Genomic DNA, 25242 nt, shown 5'->3' with positions numbered 1-25242 from the left:
ATAAGAAGCTAGTTGTTCATGTCTCTTCTGGAGCCCATCTATTTCCTGCTTCAGATGCAGAGGAGACTCTCAGTTAACTTTTGAGGGATGCATAGGAATTATGCAGGTGGAAGGAGGAGGAGCCTCAGGCAGGTGAGAGGGAGGGGCGAGGCAGAGGTAAGGTTGTGGCAAGCTGAGGAAACTCAAACTGCTGTTGCCAAAGTACAAGGCCAAAAAGAAAAAAAGAAAAAAGAAATCTGCCTCTCAGTAAGTTCACCACTTTCTGATTTCTCTAGACGAGGTGGTGGAGGTGTGTAGGATACAGGGCGCCCTTGTGGACAAGGTCATTCCCTGCATTTCCACGTTCAAGGGCAGAAGCTAGATTCTTCCCCTCCCTGGCACCCCATCGTCCCAGAGGATGAGCAGCTCCCCTTATCACGAACTTAGTCCTGGAGCACTTGTCACTGGGAGGTAGAACACTGACAGAATTTTTTTTTTAATGATTTTTATTTTTTCCATTATAGTTGACTTGCAGTGTTCTGTTCATTTTTACTATACAGCAAAGTGACCCAGTCATACATATCCATATATTCTTTTTCTCATATTATCCTCCATCATGTTCCATCACAAGGGACCAGATATATAGTGCCCTGTGCTCTATAGCAGAAAACTGATAGATTGTGAGGCCTGAACTGATGTCTGAATTTTCTGAATCAGGTCAACAAGATTCTAATCTTTGAAAAATTAACCAGAGGAATTCCCATTGTGGCGCAGCAGAACCAAATCCGACCTGGAACCATGAGGTTGCAGGTTCGATTCCTGGCCTCGCTCAGTGGGTTAAGGATCTGGCATTGCCGTGAGCTGTGGTGTAGGTTGTAGACGTGACTCGGATCCAGTGTTGCTGTGGCTGTGGTGTAGGTCGGCAGCTGCAGCTCCGATTGGACCCTAGCCTGGGAACCTCCATATGCCATGGGTGCAGCCCTAAAAATAACTAACTAAATAAATAAATAAAAATTAACCAAAAAAGGTGGTATTTAAACAACCTTCCAAATCATAGAAGGGCAACAGGAAAAATGACAGTAATGGATTGTGTTTGGAATTTGTTGAAGTCCTCTGTAGTTATAGGTAAAGTTTCAAACTTTCCAATTTTAGTATCATGAACAAAGCATAAACAGATATCTTCTATGACTAAAGCTAAGTTTTGTTTTGTTTTTTTCTGCCCCACCTGTGGTATGTGGAAGTTCTCGGGCCGGGGATGGAACCGAACCGGCACCACAGCAGTGGCCCAAGCTACTGTACTGACCACAATGGTGGGTCCTTAACCTGCTGCACCACAAGAAAACTCCCAAAACTGAGGCTTTTTAATGTGATATATTCTTCCAGCAATTTAAGTTTATGATCCTCCATGTTATTTTTCTTGCTTTTGCCTAAAAGTCTATTTTAATATATTCTAACTTCAAACGGATGTGGAACATGAAAATAATTTGGGTTGCTGCAAATTCAGCTAAAAAGCACTTTTACATAAAGAAAATGGATGGCTAAGAAAGTTCAACATCAGATCTGAGAGCTGACTCACTTGGTTTTTTTTTTTTTTTAAAAATCCTTATTCAAGAAAATGTGGCATCTGTAGAATCCTTACAGCTTCTGTCTGCTGTAAAATATATTAAATTTAAATGAAACCCCCTAAAGGAAATGTTGTTAGAAAAATCAAAGGGAATATGCTTTTACTTTTATACTTTAAAAATATAAATCAGAATCCTGACATATGAATTTCTAAATGGGGCTTTTTTACCATGTAGAAAATATTTATACCAATCAGCTTTAATTTTAAAAATAAGTCAGTTTTAGCTTTATGTTTTCTTATTAGCTTCCCACATATTTAATTTAAAAAACTTATAAAATACATCTCATATTGTCTTTATTTTTGAAAACCATGAAAGATGGTAGAAAAATACTAAACCAGATTCTACCTAGGGATTTGCCTCCTATGAAGGTTAACTTTTGATGAATGTGCTAGCAGGGAAAAATAATGAACGAAATATAATTTAGCCAGGGTTCAGTAGACTACTCTATTCAATAAGCCTGAACTCAATTCATCAAAATCAGGAAATGTGGTGAGAGTCATGATACTCCAGCGTGTGGCTGTCTAAATCTTTTAATTATTTAAAGTAAAAATAGCCTTTGAAAAGGGAAAAAAAAAAAAACCACTGAAATCTTCTTTTAAAAACGTTAGCTGAGACACGTAATGACTTAAGGACCTGCAGTGCAGTAGAAAAATGTTAGCAGGGAGAGAAAAGTATAAACATGTCAGAAAAATAAGAAATAAGACATCCCCTGATCCCTCAAAATAGAGGGGCCTGGGAGTTCCAACAGCGGCACAGAGGTAACGAACCCGACTGGTATCCATGAGGTTGCAGATTCCATGCCTGGTCTCGCTCAATGGGTTAAGGATCCTGTGTTGCCATGAGCTGTGGTATAGGTTGAAGACGTGGCTTGGATCCTGCCTTGCTGTGGCTGTGGTGTAGACTGGCAGGTGCAGCTCCAATTCTAGCCTGGGAACTTCCTTATGCTGCAGGTGCAGCTCTAAATAAAAAGACCAAAAAATAAATTGAAAACAGAGGGGCCAAGTTGTTTTAAGAATCAGGAGTTAGCTCTGGATGTAGACAGCGTACTGTGCACTGGAGTCTGTGAGACGTGTCTACTGAGTTAGTAAGAGAAAAATCCACCTGCGAGGGAGTGGTCTAGAGCCACATAGCTTGGGGCCACCTCAGAAGCCCCTGAAGCATCACTATGTCAAGGCAGGATGCTCACCTGATGATACAGAATGAAATCCGGTGGCCAAATTCTACTCTTTTCATTTTCTATACTAACACCAGGGTTTGAAATTCATGCCTTTGGAAAGGTCTTCTAATAGAAAATTCTTTCAGAATTCACATCCAAACTCCAAAGGCCCTTCATAAGCATCTCCTCATACAGTTTCTAATCAGCAAGTCCTCAGTGTAATCAGGACCAGCCAGAAACACTGCAGAACCTCTGGAGCTAGAAGTCGATAGTTAAGCAGCCTCGCTTCCCGTTGAGAACCGCCCAGCAGTCCCTAGTAATTAACCACAGAACAACCTCTAACTCCTTGATGCACTGTTATGATTTTGCAAACAAACGCCATCTAGCCTACCTTCCAAGTGCCAAATATCCTTTGCACCCAAGTTTGGAAAGAGTTGTAGATACTGCCTTAGGGCGATTCTCAATGGGACTTCACTGGACTTTCCTCTTTCTGCCTCGCAGGGCGAATCCTCGGAACTTTAATTTTGACAATGTGGGGAATGCTATGCTGGCCTTGTTTGAAGTTCTCTCCTTGAAAGGCTGGGTGGAAGTGAGGGATGTTATTATTCATCGCGTGGGCCCGGTAAGCACACCCTCAGAATCCTTTGAACACTACAACAGCTGCTCTCATTGGCTTTGATGAATAACCGTGTTTTTCATTTATACAGATGCATGGAATCTATATTCATGTTTTTGTATTCCTGGGTTGCATGATCGGACTGACCCTTTTTGTTGGAGTAGTTATTGCTAATTTCAATGAAAACAAGGTAAGAATTCTTGGTTTGAATTCCACAGGGTTTATTCTTTCTTAGGCTCTCACTTTGAGCTCCTTTTTCCACACGCGGCATGAAGTCGCATTAAACTGTAATGTGATCGGTGTAAATAATCTCTGACTATTTTACAAGCTACCTCATTGCTGCCTTTCAGACGTGTTATTTAAGAGCCCAATTCTCCTGCTAAATTTCCTCTTTTTGGTAACGGTGTCATTAATTTGCCGGCAGCGGAAAAGCGCATCTCCTATTGTTCAAATTGAAATGATGTGCGGCAAGTTATTAAAATACAGTAGCTGAAACCAAAGCCCTGATTGCAGGGAATATTACTTTCACGAAATGTAAATTGGATGCTTCTTTGCAACTCAGTAGGTGAACTCCGAATTGTGATGGGGTAGTGAGGGAATTGCAGGCGAAACCTGAAAATCCTCGTTCACAGGATAAAGAGAAGATTTTTCCAATTTCACATAAAAACTTTGCATACTTCATGAACACGGGAAGCGTGCTGAGCTCCTAACAGCTCTGGTGATCCGTACAAGAGCTGACAAATGGAAACCGGCAGTTGTCGCTTCCTGTCAAGAAGAAAGCTGGGGAGGCGCGTTCTCTGTTGTCCTGGACGCGGTGATAGGCCCTCTGTTGGGTCAGGGTCGGTTTTCTGGAATCATACACTGAGGTTGCTTCCATGTGCCCCTCTCAGTTCTTACAACTCTGCAGTGCACAGTGGAAGAACAGACTCTGGAAGTGAAATAAATCATTGTCTGGGGCTTATAGGTCGAGAAAATGGGGCCAGGATTCAGAAGCAGTGCCCATCCCTGCCATTCAAGGGTATAAGAACGTTGTCCATGGCTCTGTGCCCAATTAAAGCTAGATCTGCCTGCATCACCCCACGTGCCCCATGTCATTCATCGTGGGCACGGATTCGTCTGCATTCCCATCAGGGCCCTTTGGTTTGTGTAGCTGTGCACAGGAGTGTCATTCATGTTCCCCCAGGCTCCCCCTGTGTGGTACCAGCTACTCAGACAGTTGCCACCTTTGATATGTGCCTAATGAGGGTGTCCTTTCCATCAGCCTTTCAAAGGGTGTAACTTGAAAATCCCCCCTTGGTGCCCCAACACTACTCCAACCCACAGAAACGCGGAATTTAGAGAAAGAGAGAAAGATAGAGGTCATATCGCCCAGCCCCCCTGTTTCTCTTGAACCCATTCATAGTTTCCTGGTGGCCTAGTAGGTTAAGGATCTGGCGTTGTCACTGCTGTGGCTCAGGTCACTGCTATGGCATGGGTTTGATCCCTGGCCCAGGAACTTCCACATGTCTTGGACACAGTCCAAAAAAAAAAGAAAGATGACATGTTTGATTAATAAACTTATTTCGCAATAATAAACTTTCCACAACAACAACAAGATAACAAACTTTCAGAGGTTTTCTTATATTAGTGCTCAGATGATACTGCCACATTTATCATTCCTTTGGGTCCTTTTAGAGTTCAACTATCCAAAACGTCTACGTGTATTTGATAAAGGAACGATGTTCATGTCGCGACATTCAGAGAATAAGTACTTGTTTGCAGTTAGTGGGAAAAGTGGTTTAGCATTATTAATGTAGAAAAAATAATTTTAAACAAAGGTCATTATTAGGAATAAGCAGTATAATTAAATAATGACAAAGAAAACTAATGATCACAAAATATAGAATTCCTGAACCTCAAAATTTACAAAGCAGAAATTAACAAAATTATTTAACAAACTCTGCCTCATAAATCAGACAGAAAAAAAAGAAAAAATTAGATTTGACACAATAAAAACATTTGATCTAATGGGCATATAGAGACCATTGACTCTGACAATCTGAGACTATGTATGTTTTCAAGTACATATCCTCTACAAAGTCCTAAAACAATGATCACCAAAGAATTGGGAAAGGTTCTCTGCCAAAATTTTAAAAGAGAGCAAAAAATTCTCATAATTTGGAAATATTAAGACAAAATTCTAATTAATTTTTGAGTGACAGAAGAAATCAGAATAGAAAGTCACAAAACACTTAGACAAATCCTTTATAAAAATCAAGTTAAAAACTCACAAGGGATAGATAAGTCAGTACTTAGATGGATATTAGTAACTTTTAAGTGCACATGTTAAAGAAAAATCAGATACTCATTATTTGTGTCAAAAATCCAAATTAATGTACTATAACCAGAGCAACAAAGTATTATAAAAGAAAATGGGAGCAAGAAAGGAACAAAGAATAGACATAAACTAAATAAAGGAAACAAAGTAAGCTACAGATAAGCTCAAGAATGAAAAAGCTGTTTGATTAAAATATTTTGATAAGCTTCTTACAGGAATGACAATGAACAAAAATGTGGAAAAACAAGCTGTGGTAAGTGAAATAGTGTTGGCCTTGCTACAGGAGTAGCAAGTCAGATTTACAGAAGAGAACAGAGAGTCCGGGCAGGGACCCATGTACATATGAAACAAAAGGACCACAGCAAGTCAGCAGAGAGGGTGAGACCATCCACAGTGATAATGGGGTAACTGATTGTCCAGATCTAAACACTAAACTGAGATTTCTACCTCACAGCATCCTCAAGAATGAATCCCAGATGAATGAAAGACCCAGCTATGAAAAGCGAGTTTTAAGCCATGACGAGTTTATTTTTGAGTACTTGTGAAGTTCTCTCTCATTTACTTTTATTTTTTGTATTTTTGTCTTTTTAGAGTCACATCCGCAGCATGTGGAGATTCCCAGGTGAGGGGTCTAATTGGAGCTCTAGCCGCCAGCCTACACCACAGCCACAGCAAGGCCAGATCTGAGCCGTCTGGACCCGCCGAGCAAGGCCAGGGATCGAACCCGCAACCTCACTCATGGCTCCTAGCCAGATTCGTTTCTGCTGCGCCATGACAGGAACTCCTAGAGTTCTTGACGTTAACCACAAAGTGAAATCCACAAAGAAGAAGAATTACAAATCATTTTACATTAAAATGAAAAGTTTCCGAATGACAAAAGACAAGCTCGGCAAAAAATTGAAAAAAAAAAAAAAACCTAAGATGAAGAGAAAATATTTACAACTCAAGTAACGGACACAAGATTAGTATCTAGGAGTTCCCGTCGTGGCGCAGTGGTTAACGAATCCGACGAGGAACCATGAGGTTGCGGGTTCGGTCCCTGCCCTTGCTCAGTGGGTTAACGATCCGGCGTTGCCGTGAGCTGTGGTGTAGGTTGCAGACGCGGCTCGGATCCCGCGTTGCTGTGGCTCTGGCGTAGGCCGGTGGCTACAGCTCCGATTCGACCCCTAGCCTGGGAACCTCCAAATGCCGTGGGAGCGGCCCAAGAAATAGCAACAATAACAACAACAAAAAAGACAAAAGACCAAAAAAAAAAAAAAAAAAGATTAGTATCTAGAAGATATTGAAACTTTCCAGAAAAGATCAAAAAGTAAATATCCAAATACAAAAATGAGCAAAGAATATGAACAGGCAATTCACATAGGAACACATGGGAATCACCATTTTTACACAGTAAAAATGTTCCATCTCATTAATATTGAGACTAAATCAGATACATTTCCCACCCATCAAATGGCCAAATTAAAATGTCTGATGAAGTCAAGTCTTGGCAGGAGTGGGAACCCCTGTAGACCGAAACCCACACTCCTGGCTGCTGCTCTCTGGACAGCACCTCGGCGACCTCTGATCAATGTGGAGATGGTTAAAGGCCGAGGCCCCGTCTGGAGATTTATCCCGGAGCGAGAGATTTACCGCGAGACGGTGCACGTGTGTCTCTTGCAGCGTTGCTTTACGGTCTGTAAACCTAAAATGATAACTTCTGATGGATTTGTAGACTGGGGTACGGTGTGAGAGGTTAAAATAATCAGATCTAGTATCTGGTTGTATGGAAAACATAATGTTCAATAAAGAGAAAAACAAACTGTAAATTACACGTATTGGATACCATCATATACATCTTTAAATTTCAAAACAAACACATTCGTATACATCGATACACAAGCAGCAAAAGTCTGAAGATGCAGGGAGGCGGGTGTGCCTCTGAAGTAGGGTGGTTAGTTCTACGGCAGAAAAGGCAGACTCGGAGTGGGGCAGTGTGTGGTGGGTTTTCCCCCCAGTTTCTTAAATTATATTTCTGCCTCTATAATATAATGTAATGAAATGTAATACATTCATGGTTTTAATGAAATACTCTATTATATAATACAGTATATCTGATCTCTTTGTGGTTAATATCAGGAACTCTGCAAGTACTCCAGGGTCAAAAATAAACTCTCCGTGGTTTAAAACGGTTTAAAATGTACTTTTTTTTCTGTCTGTCTTTTTAGGGCTGCACCTGCGGCATGTGGAGGTTCCCAGACTAGGGGTCCAATCAGAGCTGTAGCCACCAGCCTACAGTGCAGCCACAGCAATGCAGGATCTAAGCCGTGTCTGGGACCTACACCACAGCTCACAGCAACGCTGGATCCTTAACCCACTGATGGAGGCCAGGGATCAAACCCGCATCCTCATGGAAGCTAGTTGGGTTTATTAACCACTGAGCCATAATGGGAACTCCCAAAATTTGCTTTTCATTGCTAGGTCTTTCATTCATCTGAAATTCATTCTTAAGGATGCTGTAAGGTAGAAGTCTCAGAACACCTGATCTCATTTCATCTCTATTATACAGAATATATGATCTCATTGGTCACAGCACTGATTTCTTAAAGATTCAAATTCCGTGGCCTCATACCACTTGAAAATAGTTTTTCCCTTGCACGTGTCAGAATGATTTCTTAAAAGGCACAACAGCCTTAACCAGAAGTAGCAACATTGATGAGCCATCATTTTGTTGCAGCGTTTTCTACTATGAAAGGCAAGGAAACGACCCACTGTTGGTGTGAGCACCCCTTTTCAAAAACCGAATCATGTAGAAAACCTTTAGATTTTCCCAAACTCGAACGTTATACATGTTCAGAGACGCCCACTGAAGGCTGCTGCACCTTCTCCGAAAGCCATGGCTATCCTTTCTGGGACTCCTCTCAAGACCGTGTGTGTCAAACCACCACGGTATTAGAAGAATGGCTTTGTTTTAAACCCAAATGAATCCTGTTTATACCCGCACCCCATTTGCTGTGTCCTTGATGCAGAGCACATGACAAAAGGCCTTTCTCTGCTTTCCTTTGCGTATTAAGGGGACGGCTCTGCTGACTGTGGATCAGAGAAGATGGGAGGATTTGAAGAGCCGACTGAAGATAGCACAGCCTCTTCATCTGCCACCTCGCCCGGGTATCAAAGATGCTCTGATTTTATTCATGTTGGGCACTGGTGGTCATGATTCCCCAGGAGTCTAAGATTTCAATTAAAATAATAATCGTGAGGCCACTGGGCGGTTGCGCATAAGTTAATATAGAAACAGGCTCCAAACTACAGATCTCTCCATAGGCTATTAAAATCAACCAGCCAAAGGCCGTGCTTCAGCGCTCTCAGGATAAGCCTTAATGAAAAAATGAATTTTTAAATAAAATATATGTGTGCTTGCCTTTTAAACATATGAGCAAAATGCATTAAACTGACAGAAATTGAATGATGCGCTTCTCCTTCCAATACAGACGGCGTCATGCATCGTCGTTTGAAATATTCAGACCCCTACATTCCTGAAAAACACTTCACGATAAATTGAACTGTGGGAGGGAAAAAAAAAAAAAAGTAATGGGTGTTAAGATGAGCATTAAAAAAAATGAAAGGCAAGAACGCCAATGTGACCTATGTCTAAAACGCCCCTGCCTAAACCTTTCTTTTCTAGATAATGACGGTTTTAGAGCTAAGATGTATGACATAACCCAGCATCCCTTTTTTAAGAGGACAATTGCATTACTCGTCCTGGCCCAGTCAGTGCTGCTGTCTGTCAAGGTACTTTATTTCACCCTAAAACTCCGGGAAGGAATTCTTTATTCATTGGTGGGGCAAGAATGTCGCAAACAGCCGTGTTCACTCGCAGTCTACATTTATAAAAAATCAAACGTGACAATCATGTTCAGATGGAAGGAAGAGGGGAGAGTCGTTCTGTGTGGCTGGACGCGGGCGCAGATGTGTGTGCTGTTTCTGTTCCAGTGGGACGTCGAGGACCCAGTGACTGTTCCCTTGGCAACCATGTCGGTCGTTTTCACCTTCATCTTTGTTCTGGAGGTACAGTAAGGAGTCAGCTGACTCTGGGGGCTGCAGCACACATTTTATTTGTTTTTTTTTTTTTACTTTTATTTTTTCCTTTTTAGGGCTACACCCATGGCATATGGAAGTTCCCAGGCTAGGGGTCGAATCAGAGCGACACCTGCCAGCCTACACCACAGCCACAGCAACGTTAGATCCAAGCTGTGTCTGCAACCTACACCACAGCTCACAATCGTGCTGGATCCTTAACCCACTGAGAGAGGCCAGAGATCAAACCCCAGGGCCTCATGGATACTAGTTGGGTTTGTTACCACTGAGCCACAAGGGGAACTCCCAGTGCACATTTTAAAACAAAGCAGTGTCCTCCTTCGATGGCACTTCCTTTCAGCTCTTCCATTGCTTTTGAAGTCCCCTTTGGGAAGAGGAAGGGCATGCTCTAAGGATATTTCCTGTGCAGGCTACTCTGCTTTGCTTGAACAACGACTGCACTTTATATTGACATTTTTCTAACCGCAGGAATTGCTAACCGCTGTCGATTGTTGTATCTGAATGTTGGCCTGTCTAGTTATGTGAGTTCAGATATTTACAGCAAACTGCACAAACCACTGTAAACTCAGAGACGCAGATTGCAACGTGGCGGCAAAAGGAATTGGAGCCAGGCAAGATTAATTATTTTCATATACGGTCCACATCACATCGCTTTGCCGTGCAATCTTCTTTGAAATGCTAGATTCTTATGTCACCCTGTACCAGTTGATGTTTCCTAAAATCTGGGGTCTTTTACTTGAGGTAGAAAAACATCCTGCTATCAGAACTACTGACCAAACAAGGAGAAAAGAGTGTGAAGAATATAGATTTCACACACACACACACACACACACACACACACACACACAGAGGCAATAAATTCTTCTCTTTCGTTTCTGCATCCTTTAAAATAATAATGTGCCTCAAGGTGATACATTTAAATGTGTGCTGAATACCTGGTCCTTATTCACCATCTTCATTGTTTCTCCCCAGGTCACAATGAAGATCATAGCGATGTCGCCTGCTGGCTTCTGGCAAAGCAGAAGGAATCGGTACGATCTGCTGGTGACGTCTCTCGGTGTTGTCTGGGTGGTGCTTCACTTTGCCCTCCTGGTAAGCGCATCATTAAAGTTCGTTTTAGTTGGTGATTTCAGTTCAGATAACCCTATTCCGGCCTCATTTCACTCCAGGTCTGCCTGCTCTCAAAGGTCAGGTTAACCTCCCTAAAATTCAGCCTGGATCACGACAAGCCCCTGGACATGCACACGCACGTGCACACGCACACACATGTAAGTCTGCACACACTCACGCTCTTCATAGAGACAAAAGCTGACCCCTCAAAGTCCCTGAGCCTGCAAGCCAGAAAAAGAAGGACCTTAAAGATCCTCTGGCTTAACTCTCATTTTCTCAAAGGATGAAAACAAGAGAGAGAAATGGAAACCGAGAGATGAAGAGATCCGTCTACACTCACACGAGAGCCAGCATCAGAAGACCCAAACCCACGGCTCAGAGCAGAAGTAAAGCGTTCATGCCTCTGCACTGTAATCAGGGTTTCACAGTGTGATTCTCTCATGTTTTGCTGCCTTATTTTCTCCCAGACACTCAGCTGCTGTTTCTCCAAAGCCGTCATTCCCCATCTTTACACCTGAGTGCTCACTGTTTTGCCTAAAATGCGTTCAGCCTCCCCACCCTCCATTAAGCTCGGAGTCCACAGCTCTGGGTGTACTTGACGGCGACCTTAAGCCGTGTCGTCCAGCAGAAGTAAAATGTGTCCTAGATGTAATTTAAAATTTTCTGGGATTTAAAAATATTAGAAGAGTTCCCATTGTAGCTCAGCAGTTTAAGGACCCAACGTTGTCTCTGTGAGGATGCAGGTTTGATCCTGGCCTTGCTCAGTGGGTTAAGGATCCCATGTTGCTGTGACCTGCGGCATAGGTCACAGACGTGGCTAGGATCGGGCGTTGCTGTGGCTGTGGTGTAGGCTGGCGGCTGCAGCTCCAATTTAACCCCTAGCCTGGGACCCTCCATAGGCCATAGGTGCGGCCCTAAAAAGAAAAAAAATAAAATAAAATGAAACATAAAAAAGAAAGGGGTTAATAATAAATGTAATACTATAGTATTTAATATTATTATAATTAATAATAAATTTAACCTAACATTTCCAGAATATCATTTCAGCATGTCAGCAGTGTAAAAATTATGGAGTGAGGTTATGTCCTTTCTTCGGTGCTGCATGTTTGGTGGAGTGTGTATTTCACATTGACAGCTTGTCTTAACTTTGGCCACATTTCAAGCGCTCGCTGACCACACGTGGTTCCCACAGGTCCAGGACATCTGGGCCCTAATCTAGGCTGCCCCGTTCTCCAGCCTCAAGTTATTTGTCTTCGGTGATGTTTTGTTCCCTGTTTGTAACTGGGAATGTAATTTCATAATCTACCTATTCCACACGTATATTAGGAAGGTCAAGTATGTGAAGTTTTTCTTTCTCTTTTTTATTTTTTGTCTTTTTGTCTTTTTTAGGGCCACACCCACAGCATGTGAAGGTTCCCAGGTTAGGAGTCCAATCGGAGCTGCAGTCGCCGACCTACATACACCACAGCCACAGCAACACCCAATCTGAGCAGTGTCTGCAACCTACACCACAGCACACAGCAACGCTGGATCCTTAACCCACTGACCGAGGCCAGGGATCGAACCCGCAACCTCATGGTTCCTAGTCGGATTCGTTTCCATTCGTTTCCGCTGCGTTTCGATGGGAACTCCCAGTTTTTCTAATTGTAAAGATTATACACACCCATAACACGTGACTATAAATGCTTTCTTCTGTTAGTCTTCCCTGACTCCAGCCAAAATCACACCATCAGTTTCCCCTTGCTCTTCTGTCCATGTCCCCGCCCTCTCCAGTGTTGTCATGTCAGAAAAAGTCCCGAACACACATGAACCCATTTACACACCTCAGAGGCCTTGCTTGAGGATGAAGCTGCTGACCTTCAAACAGTGGTTGCCTTCAGCCTCAGGGGCCAAGCTGAGCCAGGTGGGTTCGGAGTCACCCCGGTTCATTTTCTCAAGGGCGAATGATTCATAGCCCTTAGGAACTGTAAGTCACTACACCGGGAACTGAGAGGGATGCAAAGCGAAATGCTCTCATGAAGCTCACAGCCTGGAAAGCTCGGTCGGTCGGCCTCATCAAAGGCCCCCGAGTCAATGAGAACTGCAGCTACGGAGAGAGAGCCGGAGAGACGGGTCCCTGTGATGACCTAGGACCCTGTAGCATGGCTTCATCAGAGTGCTCTCTGACAGAGTGATGGCAGGTTGCCACCTGAGGGTGAGGGGAGAACATTCCAGACAGCTCTCCCTGTGATGGGGGGGTTCAGGGTGTAGATAGTAGGACTGGAGTTGAAGGAGCCAGGGGAACATGGTGCAGGGGGTGAGAAGGTGTCGGACCTCGCAAGACCTTGTGGTCCAGGTCGAGGACTGGGGTACCACCCCGGAAGCTGGGGTGTGTCTTCACTCTTAGGATGTAAGGGAAGGCAGCTACAATAGGTTTTGAGCGACCAGAGAAAGAAGGAGCAGCAAAGCCCACGTTTGTGTCTTTCTTCAGACGCATTGTAGCCAAGAGCTACTTGATCCAGGCAGGAAAGAGTAGAGTAAGCTTCCTAATTCTGGGCATCCCCAGAGGGGACATCTCGTACCCCCCAAACACCTCCGCCCGGCTGCTTTGCTCTGTTCCGAGAAGCTCTGGTTCTGGCAGGATGTTGGTCCCCGCTCTCTTTTACGGTGGGCTAAGGTGACAGAAGACACAGCCTTTGTCCCCATCCCGTGACGCTTCTGTGCAGACACACTTGTTTCGTTGTCCCTCACCGAGGCTCTTCCCTTCCCGGGGGCCCATCTGTGACTGCTGTCATTTGACTCAGCAGGGCTCCTGGGGAATAATCACGCCTTGGCATCCGCTTAATGCCGCAGTTGTGACTGCGGTCATAGCCGGTGGGATCTTTGCGTCTCAGGCGAAGCTTCCTTAGTCCTATTCAGCGCACCCGCCCGCTGGAAGGAAGAGCTGGATGTACTTCCGCGAGGGAGGACTGAAATCGGCCCAGACTAACGTGCAGGTGGCCGGCTGGGACCCAGAGGTCTCTGGAGACCTTCCGGGAGGAGGAGGCTGAGGCCGGGCCCCTGCCGTCTCTTCCAACACCAGCGCCCCGCCCGGGGGGTGGCGGGGGGAAAGCCAGGACGGTGGGATTTTCTCTCCCGTCTCGCTCCGCTTCTCCATGTTGCTCTGTTATCCCAGGGTGGTTCTGCTCCTTGAAGGAGCTGGTCACTATTTTTTGTAGAATAAGTTTTAAAATACAAGAAATCAGCTGAGCACAACAGAGACGGGAGTTTCATTTAAGATTTGATTTTTACAGCTAATATTTATTCATGAGTTTTGGCCGTGACCTTTTCAGTCCCTTTTTAAGATTCCTAATTTCTTATAGGAATTTTCACATTTTATTAACCTCATTATTCAGTAGACTTCACAGCAGCCTTCAAGTGAGAAATGGAACCGTAACACGCTCTTTCGTGCACATTATCAGAGGCTCTGCTTTGGTTACATTTCAGAACGCGTATACCTACATGATGGGCGCCTGCGTGATCGTCTTCCGGTTCTTCTCCATCTGCGGGAAGCATGTAAGTGCGTCTCGAAGATGCTGTCAGAGGTCAGGTGCGCTGAAGAAAGGAGCGATGACCAACTGACCTCAGCGGCCCTTCTGGGTCCTCAGGGCTGGAGTTCACAGATTCCTAGACGTGAGCAAACAATGAAATGAATGGGGACCTGGTACCTTAGTTACCTGGTGCTATGTTTCCTGACAGTTGCGTTTTTATTTAATCCTTACTCGGAAGTGAACTCCATCATCGACTAAAGATAACATAACAGGCACAAAAGCAAAAGCCAGTGGTCTTAATGTGTCTATTTTTATTGCTTTTTGAGTAAAGTTAAGTGATTTTACGGCAAAGAAGAATGTTTAGTCAATCATAATCCTGATTCTAGATTTCTTTTCTTTAATGTTCAATGCATTCCACATATGTTCTTCTTTTCTTTTTTTGCTTTCTAGGGCCACACTCAGCCGGCACATGGAAGCTCCCAGGCTAGGGGTCAAATCGGAGTTACGGCTGCTGGCCACGGCCACAGCCACACCAGATCCAAGCCATGACTGTGACATACACCACAGCTCACAGCAACGCCGGATCCTGGACCCACTGAGCGAGGCCAGAGATCAGACCCACATCCTCATGGATTCTTAGTTGGACTTATTTCTGCTGCACCACATTGGAAACTCCTCTATTTTTCATTTTTAAAGCACTCTTGCCTTTTTTTGTTCCTAACTGTATTTCATGTGTCGTCCATCTATCCACATAATCATTACAGTTAATATTTGATGGTTATTTGGTATTTTACCATTGTTTAGATTTATTTTTGTGAATGGCTGTTTATGGAGGAATCCTAGGTCTGCTGGCTCTTGGCCCCAAATGTACACAGCCCTTAAGCCCTTATCATAGAGAATGAGGGAGCAAGAGGAGAGAAAACAGAGCAGTAAAAATGTTGGGGTGCAACTTTAATTTGTCAAAAAAGGATGAAGTTTGGAATACGAGTAGAACTTCTCTAATGGTTTTTAATAATATTCAAATTTAATGCCAAATAAGAAGCAATTTTCAATGCTATTCTTGAGAATCACTTTGGTGCCAAACTGCTTAACTGCTACTTTCTTCCCAGGTTCACTGCAGCTTAGTGAATAGAATATTCTCATGTTCTCTCTCTCTTTCCCCTTCTCCCTCTTTCTCTCTCTTTCCCCACCCCACCCTACTCCTTCATCTCCAAACAGGTAACACTAAAGATGCTTCTCCTGACAGTGGTCGTCAGCATGTATAAAAGCTTCTTTATCATAGTGGGAATGTTCCTTTTGCTGCTGTGTTATGCTTTTGCTGGAGTTGTTTTATTTGGTACTGTGAAATATGGCGAGAACATTAACAGGTTGGTGTATATTTATCTTCTATTCAAATGTTGAGCAAACTTACTAAGTAATGAAATCAAAGATTTTTTTTTTTGTACAAAGATTGGGGAGGGAGCAATCATTTGGAAATTAAAACAGAATAAGATGGCCAAATTTTAAATGACACTTTTCTCACTGAAAACAGTTTGCATGCTTTCTTTAGAAACATTAGGAAATTCAGCAATAAAAGAAAACAAAAGAATCCTTAATTCCACCACCACCCAGGAATAACCATTTCTAATATCCTGGTGAATGCTAGCAATTTTTCTGTCCACAAACCGCCAGAAATGATATATTATTTTTTTAATTGAACAATTTTGAGATGGTTTTATTTTTCCTTTTTTAAAGGAAATATGGGAAGTTAGGACCCTCAAATGGTTATTATTATATGAAAAGCATTTTCCAAAGATTGTCTTCGATTTTGTGGAAGCATCTCAGAGTTTTCAAAGAAAATCCTTACACAAAAAAATTAAATACACATGTGTCTTTTTGCAGAGATCACGTATTTGATACATGGTGGTTCCACCTCTTATAGCATAATTTATGTGACAAATCACTTTTAATTGTCAAAGCTTGTTTTCTCAGTCATTCAAGATAAATGACAATAAATTGTTGTCACCATGCTAGGGCTGGACTATGGAGACAGCTATACTTGTAGGTAGGTATGAATAACAAACAAATAAAGAGGGTGTAACCTTTGGAAATGGTAACCTGGCAACCAAGTTTGCTCCAAAACCCACCTGTTTTGGTGGTGACAACCCTTCCTACTTCACAACAAACCGTACTACTCACATTCTGGTTTTTTATTTTTTTACTTTTTGGCCTGAAATTAGGCATGCGAACTTTTCCTCAGCTGGCAAAGCTATTACGGTACTGTTCCGAATCGTCACAGGAGAAGACTGGAACAAGATCATGCATGACTGTATGGTAAGCGTCGCTTTGTCGCTTATGATGCGATGCCCTGACTTAGGAGCAGGTGACGCTCTTTGGTGACGCAGTATTGGCAGCAGCGCCCATGTGGCATCAAGACTGCCCTTGAGTCCCTGAACTTGGCTTCCTTCCTGTTACAATATTTGGACACAGGAAAAGGAGCCAATGGGCCCCACTCGAGCTGTTGTCGTTCCATTCAAAGACCTTGCATTGTGTGAGCATTTCCTTTCCCGCCCCTCTTTGATGTTTTGGCAGTCAAGTACAAACAGGGGAGCTCCACTTTGATATATTTCACGGATATTCAGATATTCGCCGAGCCCCTGGTTTGTATTGGCCCACCTGCTAGGTGCTAGGTCTTCAGGGATCCCACAGCATCCTCAGGGGCTCTGAGCAGGACTCTTCCTCTGGTGTCCTCACTTCTGTGGGCTAATTCCTCCTCATCCTGCAGGTCTCAGTTTGAAGCTCAGTTCCTTGAGGAATTCTGCCTAACACTAAGACTGCAGCTCTGTATTCTCCCTGTATTCTGCATGTCTTCTCTGTGGCGCAACTGTAGTGAGTTACTGGCTTGATTAGTTTATCTCTCTCTCACCCTCCAGATCAGCTGTCAAAAGAAATGCAGGATGGCAACTCAGTGCCCCCACCCCCCCAGACCCCATGTGTGGTTATTGAGCACCTGAACTGTGCAACTGAGGAGCTGCATTTTAAATTGCAGTTATTTGTACTGAATGCTAAGTGATGTAAATTTGAATTTGGATAGCCACGCGTAGTTAGCGGCTACCGTGTTGGACTGCGCAGCTCTAGACTGTCAGCAACATGGGAGATCTGTCTCACTTACCAGTCTGTCCCCAACGCTGGGCATAAACCTGGCACATAGGAGGCGCTCGGGAACTTTATTCATGAATGATTAGGGACAGGATTTACCAAATCAAAATTAATACAAGGCAGAATTAAATAAATTCTAGATTTTAAAAAAAGAAAAGCCAAGGAAACACAGAAGAAAGAACGAGTCTCTCTGGCTGAAATAAACCAGGAGGTATTTACTGGGCCAGTGAAGAATGGAGAGGCTTTTGAGAACTTGAATCTGTGCCATTTAATGACATCCTGTAACGATGCTCTGAGAACAAGGATGACTGGCTTTTCCTTACACAATCTGAATGTGCATTTGCTGTGTACAGCAAATCTTCCTAAACCTTAACCCATTACTTAAGTCAGAGGTGTTTTTAACACCTTTTTATCTGCAGCTGCATCACAGTGACTACCTACAATTTGGGGCTAGTGGAGGGGCAGAAAGAAAGTCTCTTGGAGGATACAGGTTCATTTCTGTTGTGCTTCTAAAATGGCAATGAACTTGGGATTCTGCGAGACCAAAAGCACAGCCTAAATGAAACATTCTTTGTGATTTTTGCCACAGATGACCCACCCAGTGTATGGGGCTTTGAGATCACTCTGAAGTTAATGATGTTTTATGTTGTTAGGAATGTGTTCATAACCACAGTCAGTAAACAGAAATTTGTATTCTTCTCTCCCCCTCCCCGCCCCCCTTTTCCCTCCACGGCCCCACAGGTCCAGCCCCCCTTTTGTACTCCAGATGAATTTACATACTGGGCAACAGACTGTGGAAATTATGCTGGGGCACTTATGTATTTCTGCTCGTTTTATGTCATCATTGCATACATCATGCTAAATCTGCTTGTAGGTAAGTGAGGTTCGTGGACTATTTTTCAGTCTCTTTAAACTTAGGTTCCTAGATAATTATGTGCAATTTCCCAGTAATTATCCTGGATTGCTTGGGGTGGGTGTTTTATGGCATTAATTATAAACTGTTGCCTCTCAGTCCAGAAGCTGAAAAGACCTTGGAAGGCACGTAAATGACAGTTGATTGCAATTCCCAGAGCTGTCCACTTTATGATGATCATTAATTTCAAAAGCTCTTCTCAAGGGTTAAGTTGAACAGATATCGGGGAAGGCTACCTTCATAGCCTTGAAATATCACATCTGTGTTTTCAAAAGATATACGCTGTCCACCCAGCTGTAGGGCCACCCAGAACTCAATTTGACCTTTAAAAACTGCCCTGGAACTCTCAACTAAGAGCTAAAGCCAGCTGGCATGAGCATGTATAGACACAGAATGTGCGTTTACGCCTTTGACCCGCGTGTTTGGGAAAGGCAGGAGCTGAATAAATAACTTAGTCCAAGGGTGAAACATGCCAACTTGGAAACCATGCTAAAAGCACTTTAAAAATCTGGCTTATAATGTAAGTGATAAAATCCATTATTTATAATAGATGTTTTACTTCTGAAAAATGACAAATTAGCATGAGTGTCTAACATCTCCATTTTTCTTTTCATTTCCCTTTTTAGCCATAATTGTGGAGAATTTCTCTTTGTTTTATTCCACCGAGGAGGACCAGCTCTTGAGTTACAACGACCTTCGCCACTTTCAAATCATATGGAACATGGTGGATGATAAAAGAGAGGTAAGAGAGCGGCTTGTGGCGTCAAGCCCCGACCCAAAGTGACTTGCCGCCGTGGCTCAAACAGTTCAGTGGTTTTGCTGTTGACGGTTGACTTGCGCTGAATGGAACGGCCGTTGCTGAGCTGCAGAAAGCCGTCACTGACAATTGAGAAGAACATGCCGGGAGAGGCGAGGCCAGAGTAGCTCCCCCGACGTGTTCTTTCCCACCACAGACATCCTCTCCTTTAGACGGTCAGAAGGTCGGCAAGGAGAGGGAACCAAGGGAGCGCTGAAGATTCCAGCCTGGGTTCAGGGCAGGAGAGGAGGTGACGTTCCACTTACCAAAGTGACAGTGTCAAGACTGACTCACAGTCACCTCAGCCTCGCACAGCAATTCTCATTAGAGGTGCAAAGGCGTTCCTGAAGTGGTTTCTGAATGTTATTCTTTTGAATTATTTTGGACTTAACTCTTCGAATATTTGCATCATAAATCTTACCCCCGACTTCCCAGAATTAGCTAAAACAGCAGCAGCTCCCACCTCTACCTCCTCCTCCTCCTCTCCCCACCCCTCCTCTCCCCCTCCCCCTCTTCTTCTTCCCCTTCCTCCCCGCTCCTTCGCCATCCTAGCAAACCCTCAGGCACAATTCTGGGCTCCCGGGGTGAGGGTATGACCGTGGACAAGATGGCAAGGTCCCTGTGCTCTCCGAGCCTATGTCCTAATACGGAGAGACAAACAAAAAGTGAAACAATAATGATTTTATAATTTCAAGAAGTTAACACTATGAAATGGGGGACACACAGTAGCAAGTGGTTGGATTTGGGGGGCAGAGCCTTAGCAGGGTGGTCGTGAAGGCCCGGCTGAGGAGGTGATATGCGACTTAGCTGACAGACAGCAAAGCTGAGGCTTGGGCAGACCTGCGGGAAGATGTGAAGATAGTTTCCAGAAGAGTCGACTGTGGACAGAGAGACCAAGGAGCCAGAGGCAGAGGAGAGGGTCCTGGACGTGGGCGGGGGTCTGCAGCTTTCTGCACACCCCCTGCTCTCTCTGTGCCACCTCCCCTTCACCCAGGCATCGGTCTCCGGGTTTTCCTCTGAGACAGTGACCTGCTTCTACGGGTGTCTGTGTCACCCAGATCCACAGGGACCTGCTCTCCTGGCCACGTGCAGGCGCAGCCCGTCACATGTGTAGACCTTTGTAACTGACCAGAATCCAGGTGACCAACTCCCCGCCTCTGGCCCAGCGCCTCATTCAGAGTCGGAGCCAGGCTGGCTGCTAGGTTTTGTTGCTCAGAAGGGGGTGACACGTTAGGTCCCCAGAATTTGGATCTGCTGTGACCAGAAGGGCTCAGAGCTGGGAGCTCAGGTCTCCTGGACATTTTTGTTCTAATTATGAAGACCCGGAAAGGAGTGGTCTTTCTAAGTATGGGTCCCATTTCTTCTGCTAAATGCGTCCCTGACCCACTGGGCACCTGTGTCAGAGAACCACGTGACCAGGGTCGGAATCAATGAAACAGACGACAGGAAGGAGGCTGGGAGATCAGGAGCCTGTCCTGGAGGCGAGGGGACCTTAGCCCTGGCCTTGGCTCCTTGGCTGCTGTGGGGGGTGATGCCCCCCTAGAACCAAGGGGCTCCGGGGGGAGCTCCAGGGGCTCAGATCTCAAAGCTTCCCTGGGTGCGCAGACGCACCCAGCCTCCGGGAGCCCAGCCGCCTCCTTGCCCCGATGACAGGCTAGCTTTTGGGAACTAGGCTGCGTGCGGGCGTTTTTGCTGTGAAAACAGAACCGCAAGCAAAAGGATGGTTCGGTAACGACGGTGCTGTGTCACCAGGGTGTGATCCCGACCTTCCGCGTGAAGTTCCTGCTGCGGCTGCTGCGGGGGAGGCTGGAGGTGGACCTGGACAAAGACAAGCTCCTGTTCAAGCACATGTGCTACGAGATGGAGCGGCTGCACAACGGCGGCGACGTCACCTTCCACGACGTGCTGAGGTGCGCAGCTCCCGCGGCTCTGGGTGGCAGCCAAACTGAGTCCAGAAACCAGCCGAAGCTGCCATCCTTCAAGGCCCCGATAGATGCAGCTTTCAAGTGCGTTCACACCCAGAAATGCCACCTCCTCGGCCCAGGTTGTAAGGCGCAGTCCCGCTTCTCAGGGGCCAAGTGGCCTTTCTCACTGTCCTGCAAGGATCGTGTCCCTGTGGGTGCCTCATGCGGGAGGGGAGAAGCAGCGGCACGTCCCCAGATGCGCCCCTGACTGCAGAGGGGCTCCCATGGAAAAAGAAGCTGGGGGGGAGGGGTTTCATTAGGCAGGTAGGAGCTGGTCCGGGAGGGTTGGGCCACCTGCTAGAGCTCCCATCCCACTTCCTCACTCCTGGGTCAGGCCAGTATTGGCCTGGCCTGCTCAGGGGTGGTGGTCTCCAAAGGGCTGACAAACCCCCTTTCCCAGACATTTCATGAGGACCCAGGCAGGACAAAGGGGCAGATGGAGGCCTGGCCCTTCCTGGTCTCCAAGAGGAATCCGCATTATTTGCTAGGACTGCAGCAAAATAACTGACATATGCCGAGTGGTTTAAACAGCAAGTTAACTGTCTCCAGTTCTGTAAGCAGGGAATGAATTTGAGGTGTCGGCAGGCTTGGTTCCTTCTGCGGCTGTTGGGGGAGATCAGGTCCAGGCCTTTTCGCAGCTCCTCGTTTCTGGCAATCATTGGTGTTTCTTGGCTTGTGGAAGCATCATTTTGATGTCTGCCTTCATTTTTGCAAGGCATTCTGTGTGTGTGTGTGTGTGTGCCTCTGTGTGTGTGTGTGTGAGTGTGTGCTCCTGCGTGTCTGCGTCTGTGTCTTTTATAAGGACACCGGTCATGTTGGATGAAGGGTCCACCCGACTCCAGCATCACCTCATTTTAACTAATTACACCTGCAATGACCTCTTTCCAACTAAGATCACTTTGGGGGTGGGGGGTCCTGGGGGTTAGGACTGAGGAAAACAGTTCAACCCCTAACAGCTTCTTAGATGGGAGTTCTTGGATAAAATGCAGGGGTCCATGGTCTTGGAAAAGGAAACAGTTACATCTTTATTTTCATGAATCATTTGCTAAAATACAGCATTTTCTGCAGTGATGAATGTCGGCAATAAAGCACAGCAGTATTAACAATACCCACATCTTGTCACCTGTAGAAATCACAGACATTTCAGATCACATTACTGCCGTGTCTGATATCTTACAATATCCATTACGCTCACCAGTTCTCAGTGAGTCATTTGACCTCAGCTCCACGTTATTATTTAACGCAATAATAAAGCAGCACTTAGGTTACTATATCATCACCCTTTCAAAGAAAATAATTTCAGAACCATATTTCCATAGAATCAGTTTCTTTGGGAATGTAGATTTTTAAGCATTTGAAACCTTATTCTAAGAAATGTCCCATCAGCTGCACCGCCCAAGTGTCCTTTTTGCAGAAAAAGTCCAGAACCCTCTACGACCAGCATTTTCATCATGTTGCAGACACCTGGCAGGTTAGACGCTGGGTATTGTGTCGCAAACTTCAGGAGCAGCCAGGTGCACAGAAATTCGGCTGTGACTGGATGTGAAAAACAGCCCAGAGCAGAGGAAGGATCGGGGAGAATTTCTCTCAAGTTGTCGATTTTAGCCTCCTCTGTTCACTTCTTCCAGGAGCAGGATAAAAGGCAGAGAAAGGTGAGGCAGAAAACGCAAATAGCCAAGGATGCCATCTCTCTCAGCATGTCACTGTCTTCCCTCCTGGTGACAACTATTTTTAGGCTGAAAGTGAGGTGCGTAGACTTATCACTGTCGTTACTAATTGCCGTCCGCCTCTCTGGAACATTGGTGCGTCTGATGAAATGGATGCAGGCCAAGCTGATGATGGCAGCCTCTGCCCACCCTATCTCTCCAGCCCCAGCTGTGATGACAGTGGTCCAACAATGATGAGATTCTAGATGAGACAGGGAAGAGAGGAGGACAAAGGCATTCCTCCCCCTCCGGTGGGATGAGCCTTAGCAAACCAGAGCAGGTCCTGGTCCCAGGGCGCCTCGGTGCTGTGATCTGGGCTGTGGAGATGGACCTGACCTTGCAGCTGGGGGCAGGCAGGGGCTGAGCGGTACTCTGGGTGCTGTGTCCCCCTTCGGCTGTGAGCCCCTCAGCCTGGACACGCGAGGTGCCTTATTGCCCAGGGGCCCCGATGCAGCACGTCAGCCGCGTCGCTTTCTTTTGCCACTGTCTATGCCTGTTGTGCTGAGGGCTGGATGGGCGTGCGCATTCCACCCTGGCTTGCACCCATCTAAAATGGATGAGGAAAAGAGAAAAATAGCAAAAAAAAAAAAAAAAAAAAAAAAAAAAAAAAAAATTTAACTTTTAATAAAATTAGGAAGATCTAGGGGGGCAAACGAGATCTACTGAGGAAAACGGTGAGGGTGGGGCTGCAGGACCCACAGCCAAGCATACTGGCCATCATCGGTAGGAGCCGGATGTGAAGAAAGCACAGGAAAGCAGTCTTTCTTCCATGCGCGAAGTTCCAGAGTCTTAAGCAGCGGATCATGTCGATCAGGGCCTTGCCGGGATCTTGTTTGACAAACGCATATCTGGCACTTGCTGTTGTAAGGACATGCAGGTATTAGCTAACTTAATGACTCGGGAAGCTAGGAACACGGCTCTCCCGTCTTACAGATGACGGTGGAGAGACAGGGCGGTGGCATCAGCAGCCCTGGCCCTCCGGCCGGCCAGGGGCACATCCGAACATTATGTTGGTTGGATGGAGTGCCGTCTTCTCTGGGTTCTGGGGTGTCCGAGAGTCTAGCTCCCAGTGAGGGCATCGGCGCACACTCACTGTGTTTCCCCCCGCCCCCAGCATGCTGTCCTACCGCTCAGTTGACATCCGGAAGAGTCTGCAGCTGGAGGAGCTGCTTGCGAGGGAGCAGCTGGAGTACACCATCGAGGAGGAGGTGGCCAAGCAGACCATTCGCATGTGGCTGAAAAAGTGCTTGAAGCGGATCAGAGCCGTGAGTGGGCCACACCTGTCCAGGCTTTCTTTCCTCCTCTCAGAAGAGGAGGGGGAGGGGGGCCAAGAAGAAAGCGATTCCTAAGCACCTGGTTTAGACCCTTCTGTGATTAGCCTTGAATCCCTTCCACAAGGTCACTTCCAGTTTCGATGATTCAACCCATAACTGTGGGCCGCATTCAGCTGAACCCTCTTGAGCAGAATGTGTAAGAAATCACTACTGAATTACATTTTTCTAACATAGCACGAATGTTTAAAAAGCAGTTTATGGATATTAAAATATTTATGATCTCCATTTATGAAAGGCAAGCATTCACAGTGCCAAAAATCTCTACATACTGAATGGCACCTGAATCGATGCTTTTAAATTGCTCCTGAAAAGTCCAACGTATTGTTGACAGTGTTGTTTGATCTTTAATTAAAGACCACCTCTCCCCAGAGTTTATGGTCTGCTTCCTGAACTAAAAGCCTTAAGAGTCTCTAACTCATAAATCAATGAACATGTACTATGTTGGCATAGACTGTGTTTATAATGGTCACTTCTATTAGGCCATTACTTTGGTGAATGCTTTTGACGTATGCATTCAAATCAAATTAACTGCTCAACATTTATTTTTAATCCTGTTTCTCAGAACAACATCCACTGTGAAACATACCTATTGGAGAAGAGGTCCCTTGGTAAAGGAAACAGCCCCCAAAACCACTGTGGCAGCCGGTCCCCCAGAGCCCTGCTAGGTCGGGGTCACGTCTCACGTCTGCCCTCCATGGGCCCGGAGAGGGCACGGGCAGTGCCACTCACCCCCAGATGGCCCTGGCCTCAGTGGGTCCCAAGACAGACTGGCCCCACTGCTGGGTTGGCCTGCTCTGTACAGGGGCAAGACCTGGGCTTCACTCCCTCACCCAAGACACCTGCCTCTCACAGCTTAGAGGAGAGGGATGATCCACCCTGGCTTCATGAGCACCGGAGTAAGAAAAGAAGTGGAAAAAGCAGAACAGCCACATGAGTGACTTAAAAATTCTATTTAGAATAAAACACAAGGGAGTATCATGGCACTTAACTATTTCAATTGTT

At 45.3% G+C, this 25242-nt stretch overlaps 2 protein-coding genes across 8 annotated transcripts in view; one reads left to right on the top strand and one right to left on the bottom strand.

Moving 5' to 3' along the window:
* NALCN (sodium leak channel, non-selective) overlaps nucleotides 1-25242 on the top strand; it is a 317004-nt gene that overhangs the window by 285915 nt on the left and 5847 nt on the right. For 6 of the 7 annotated variants that reach the window (XM_084982252.1, XM_084982251.1, XM_084982253.1 and 3 more), the window contains 13 exons: nucleotides 3262-3382; nucleotides 3468-3566; nucleotides 8747-8840; nucleotides 9358-9464; nucleotides 9666-9740; nucleotides 10743-10862; nucleotides 14346-14414; nucleotides 15608-15756; nucleotides 16609-16702; nucleotides 18269-18401; nucleotides 19067-19182; nucleotides 20989-21146; nucleotides 24021-24171. In XM_084982252.1, the coding sequence (XP_084838378.1) occupies nucleotides 3262-3382; nucleotides 3468-3566; nucleotides 8747-8840; nucleotides 9358-9464; nucleotides 9666-9740; nucleotides 10743-10862; nucleotides 14346-14414; nucleotides 15608-15756; nucleotides 16609-16702; nucleotides 18269-18401; nucleotides 19067-19182; nucleotides 20989-21146; nucleotides 24021-24171 (1486 nt within the window). Of the gene's footprint in view, nucleotides 1-3261; nucleotides 3383-3467; nucleotides 3567-8746; nucleotides 8841-9357; nucleotides 9465-9665; nucleotides 9741-10742; nucleotides 10863-14345; nucleotides 14415-15607; nucleotides 15757-16608; nucleotides 16703-18268; nucleotides 18402-19066; nucleotides 19183-20988; nucleotides 21147-24020; nucleotides 24172-25242 lie in introns of those variants that run through there. The other variant, XR_014819860.1, reaches the window with a different exon arrangement.
* LOC102165696 (uncharacterized) overlaps nucleotides 14133-25242 on the bottom strand; it is a 207226-nt gene continuing 196116 nt past the window's right edge. Inside the window, exon 5 of the transcript XR_014819862.1 lies at nucleotides 14133-14525. The gene's annotated coding sequence lies outside the window, so the exon portion shown is untranslated. The remainder of the gene's footprint in view (nucleotides 14526-25242) is intronic.

The sequence above is a fragment of the Sus scrofa genome, chromosome 11 (assembly GCF_054392235.1).
Source record: "Sus scrofa isolate SSC_HxYL_T2T_F1_AM1 chromosome 11, Sscrofa_HxYL_maternal_Yorkshire_Landrace_v2.0, whole genome shotgun sequence".
NCBI lineage: Eukaryota > Metazoa > Chordata > Mammalia > Artiodactyla > Suidae > Sus > Sus scrofa.
This window is presented reverse-complemented; position numbering and strand designations above follow the sequence as displayed.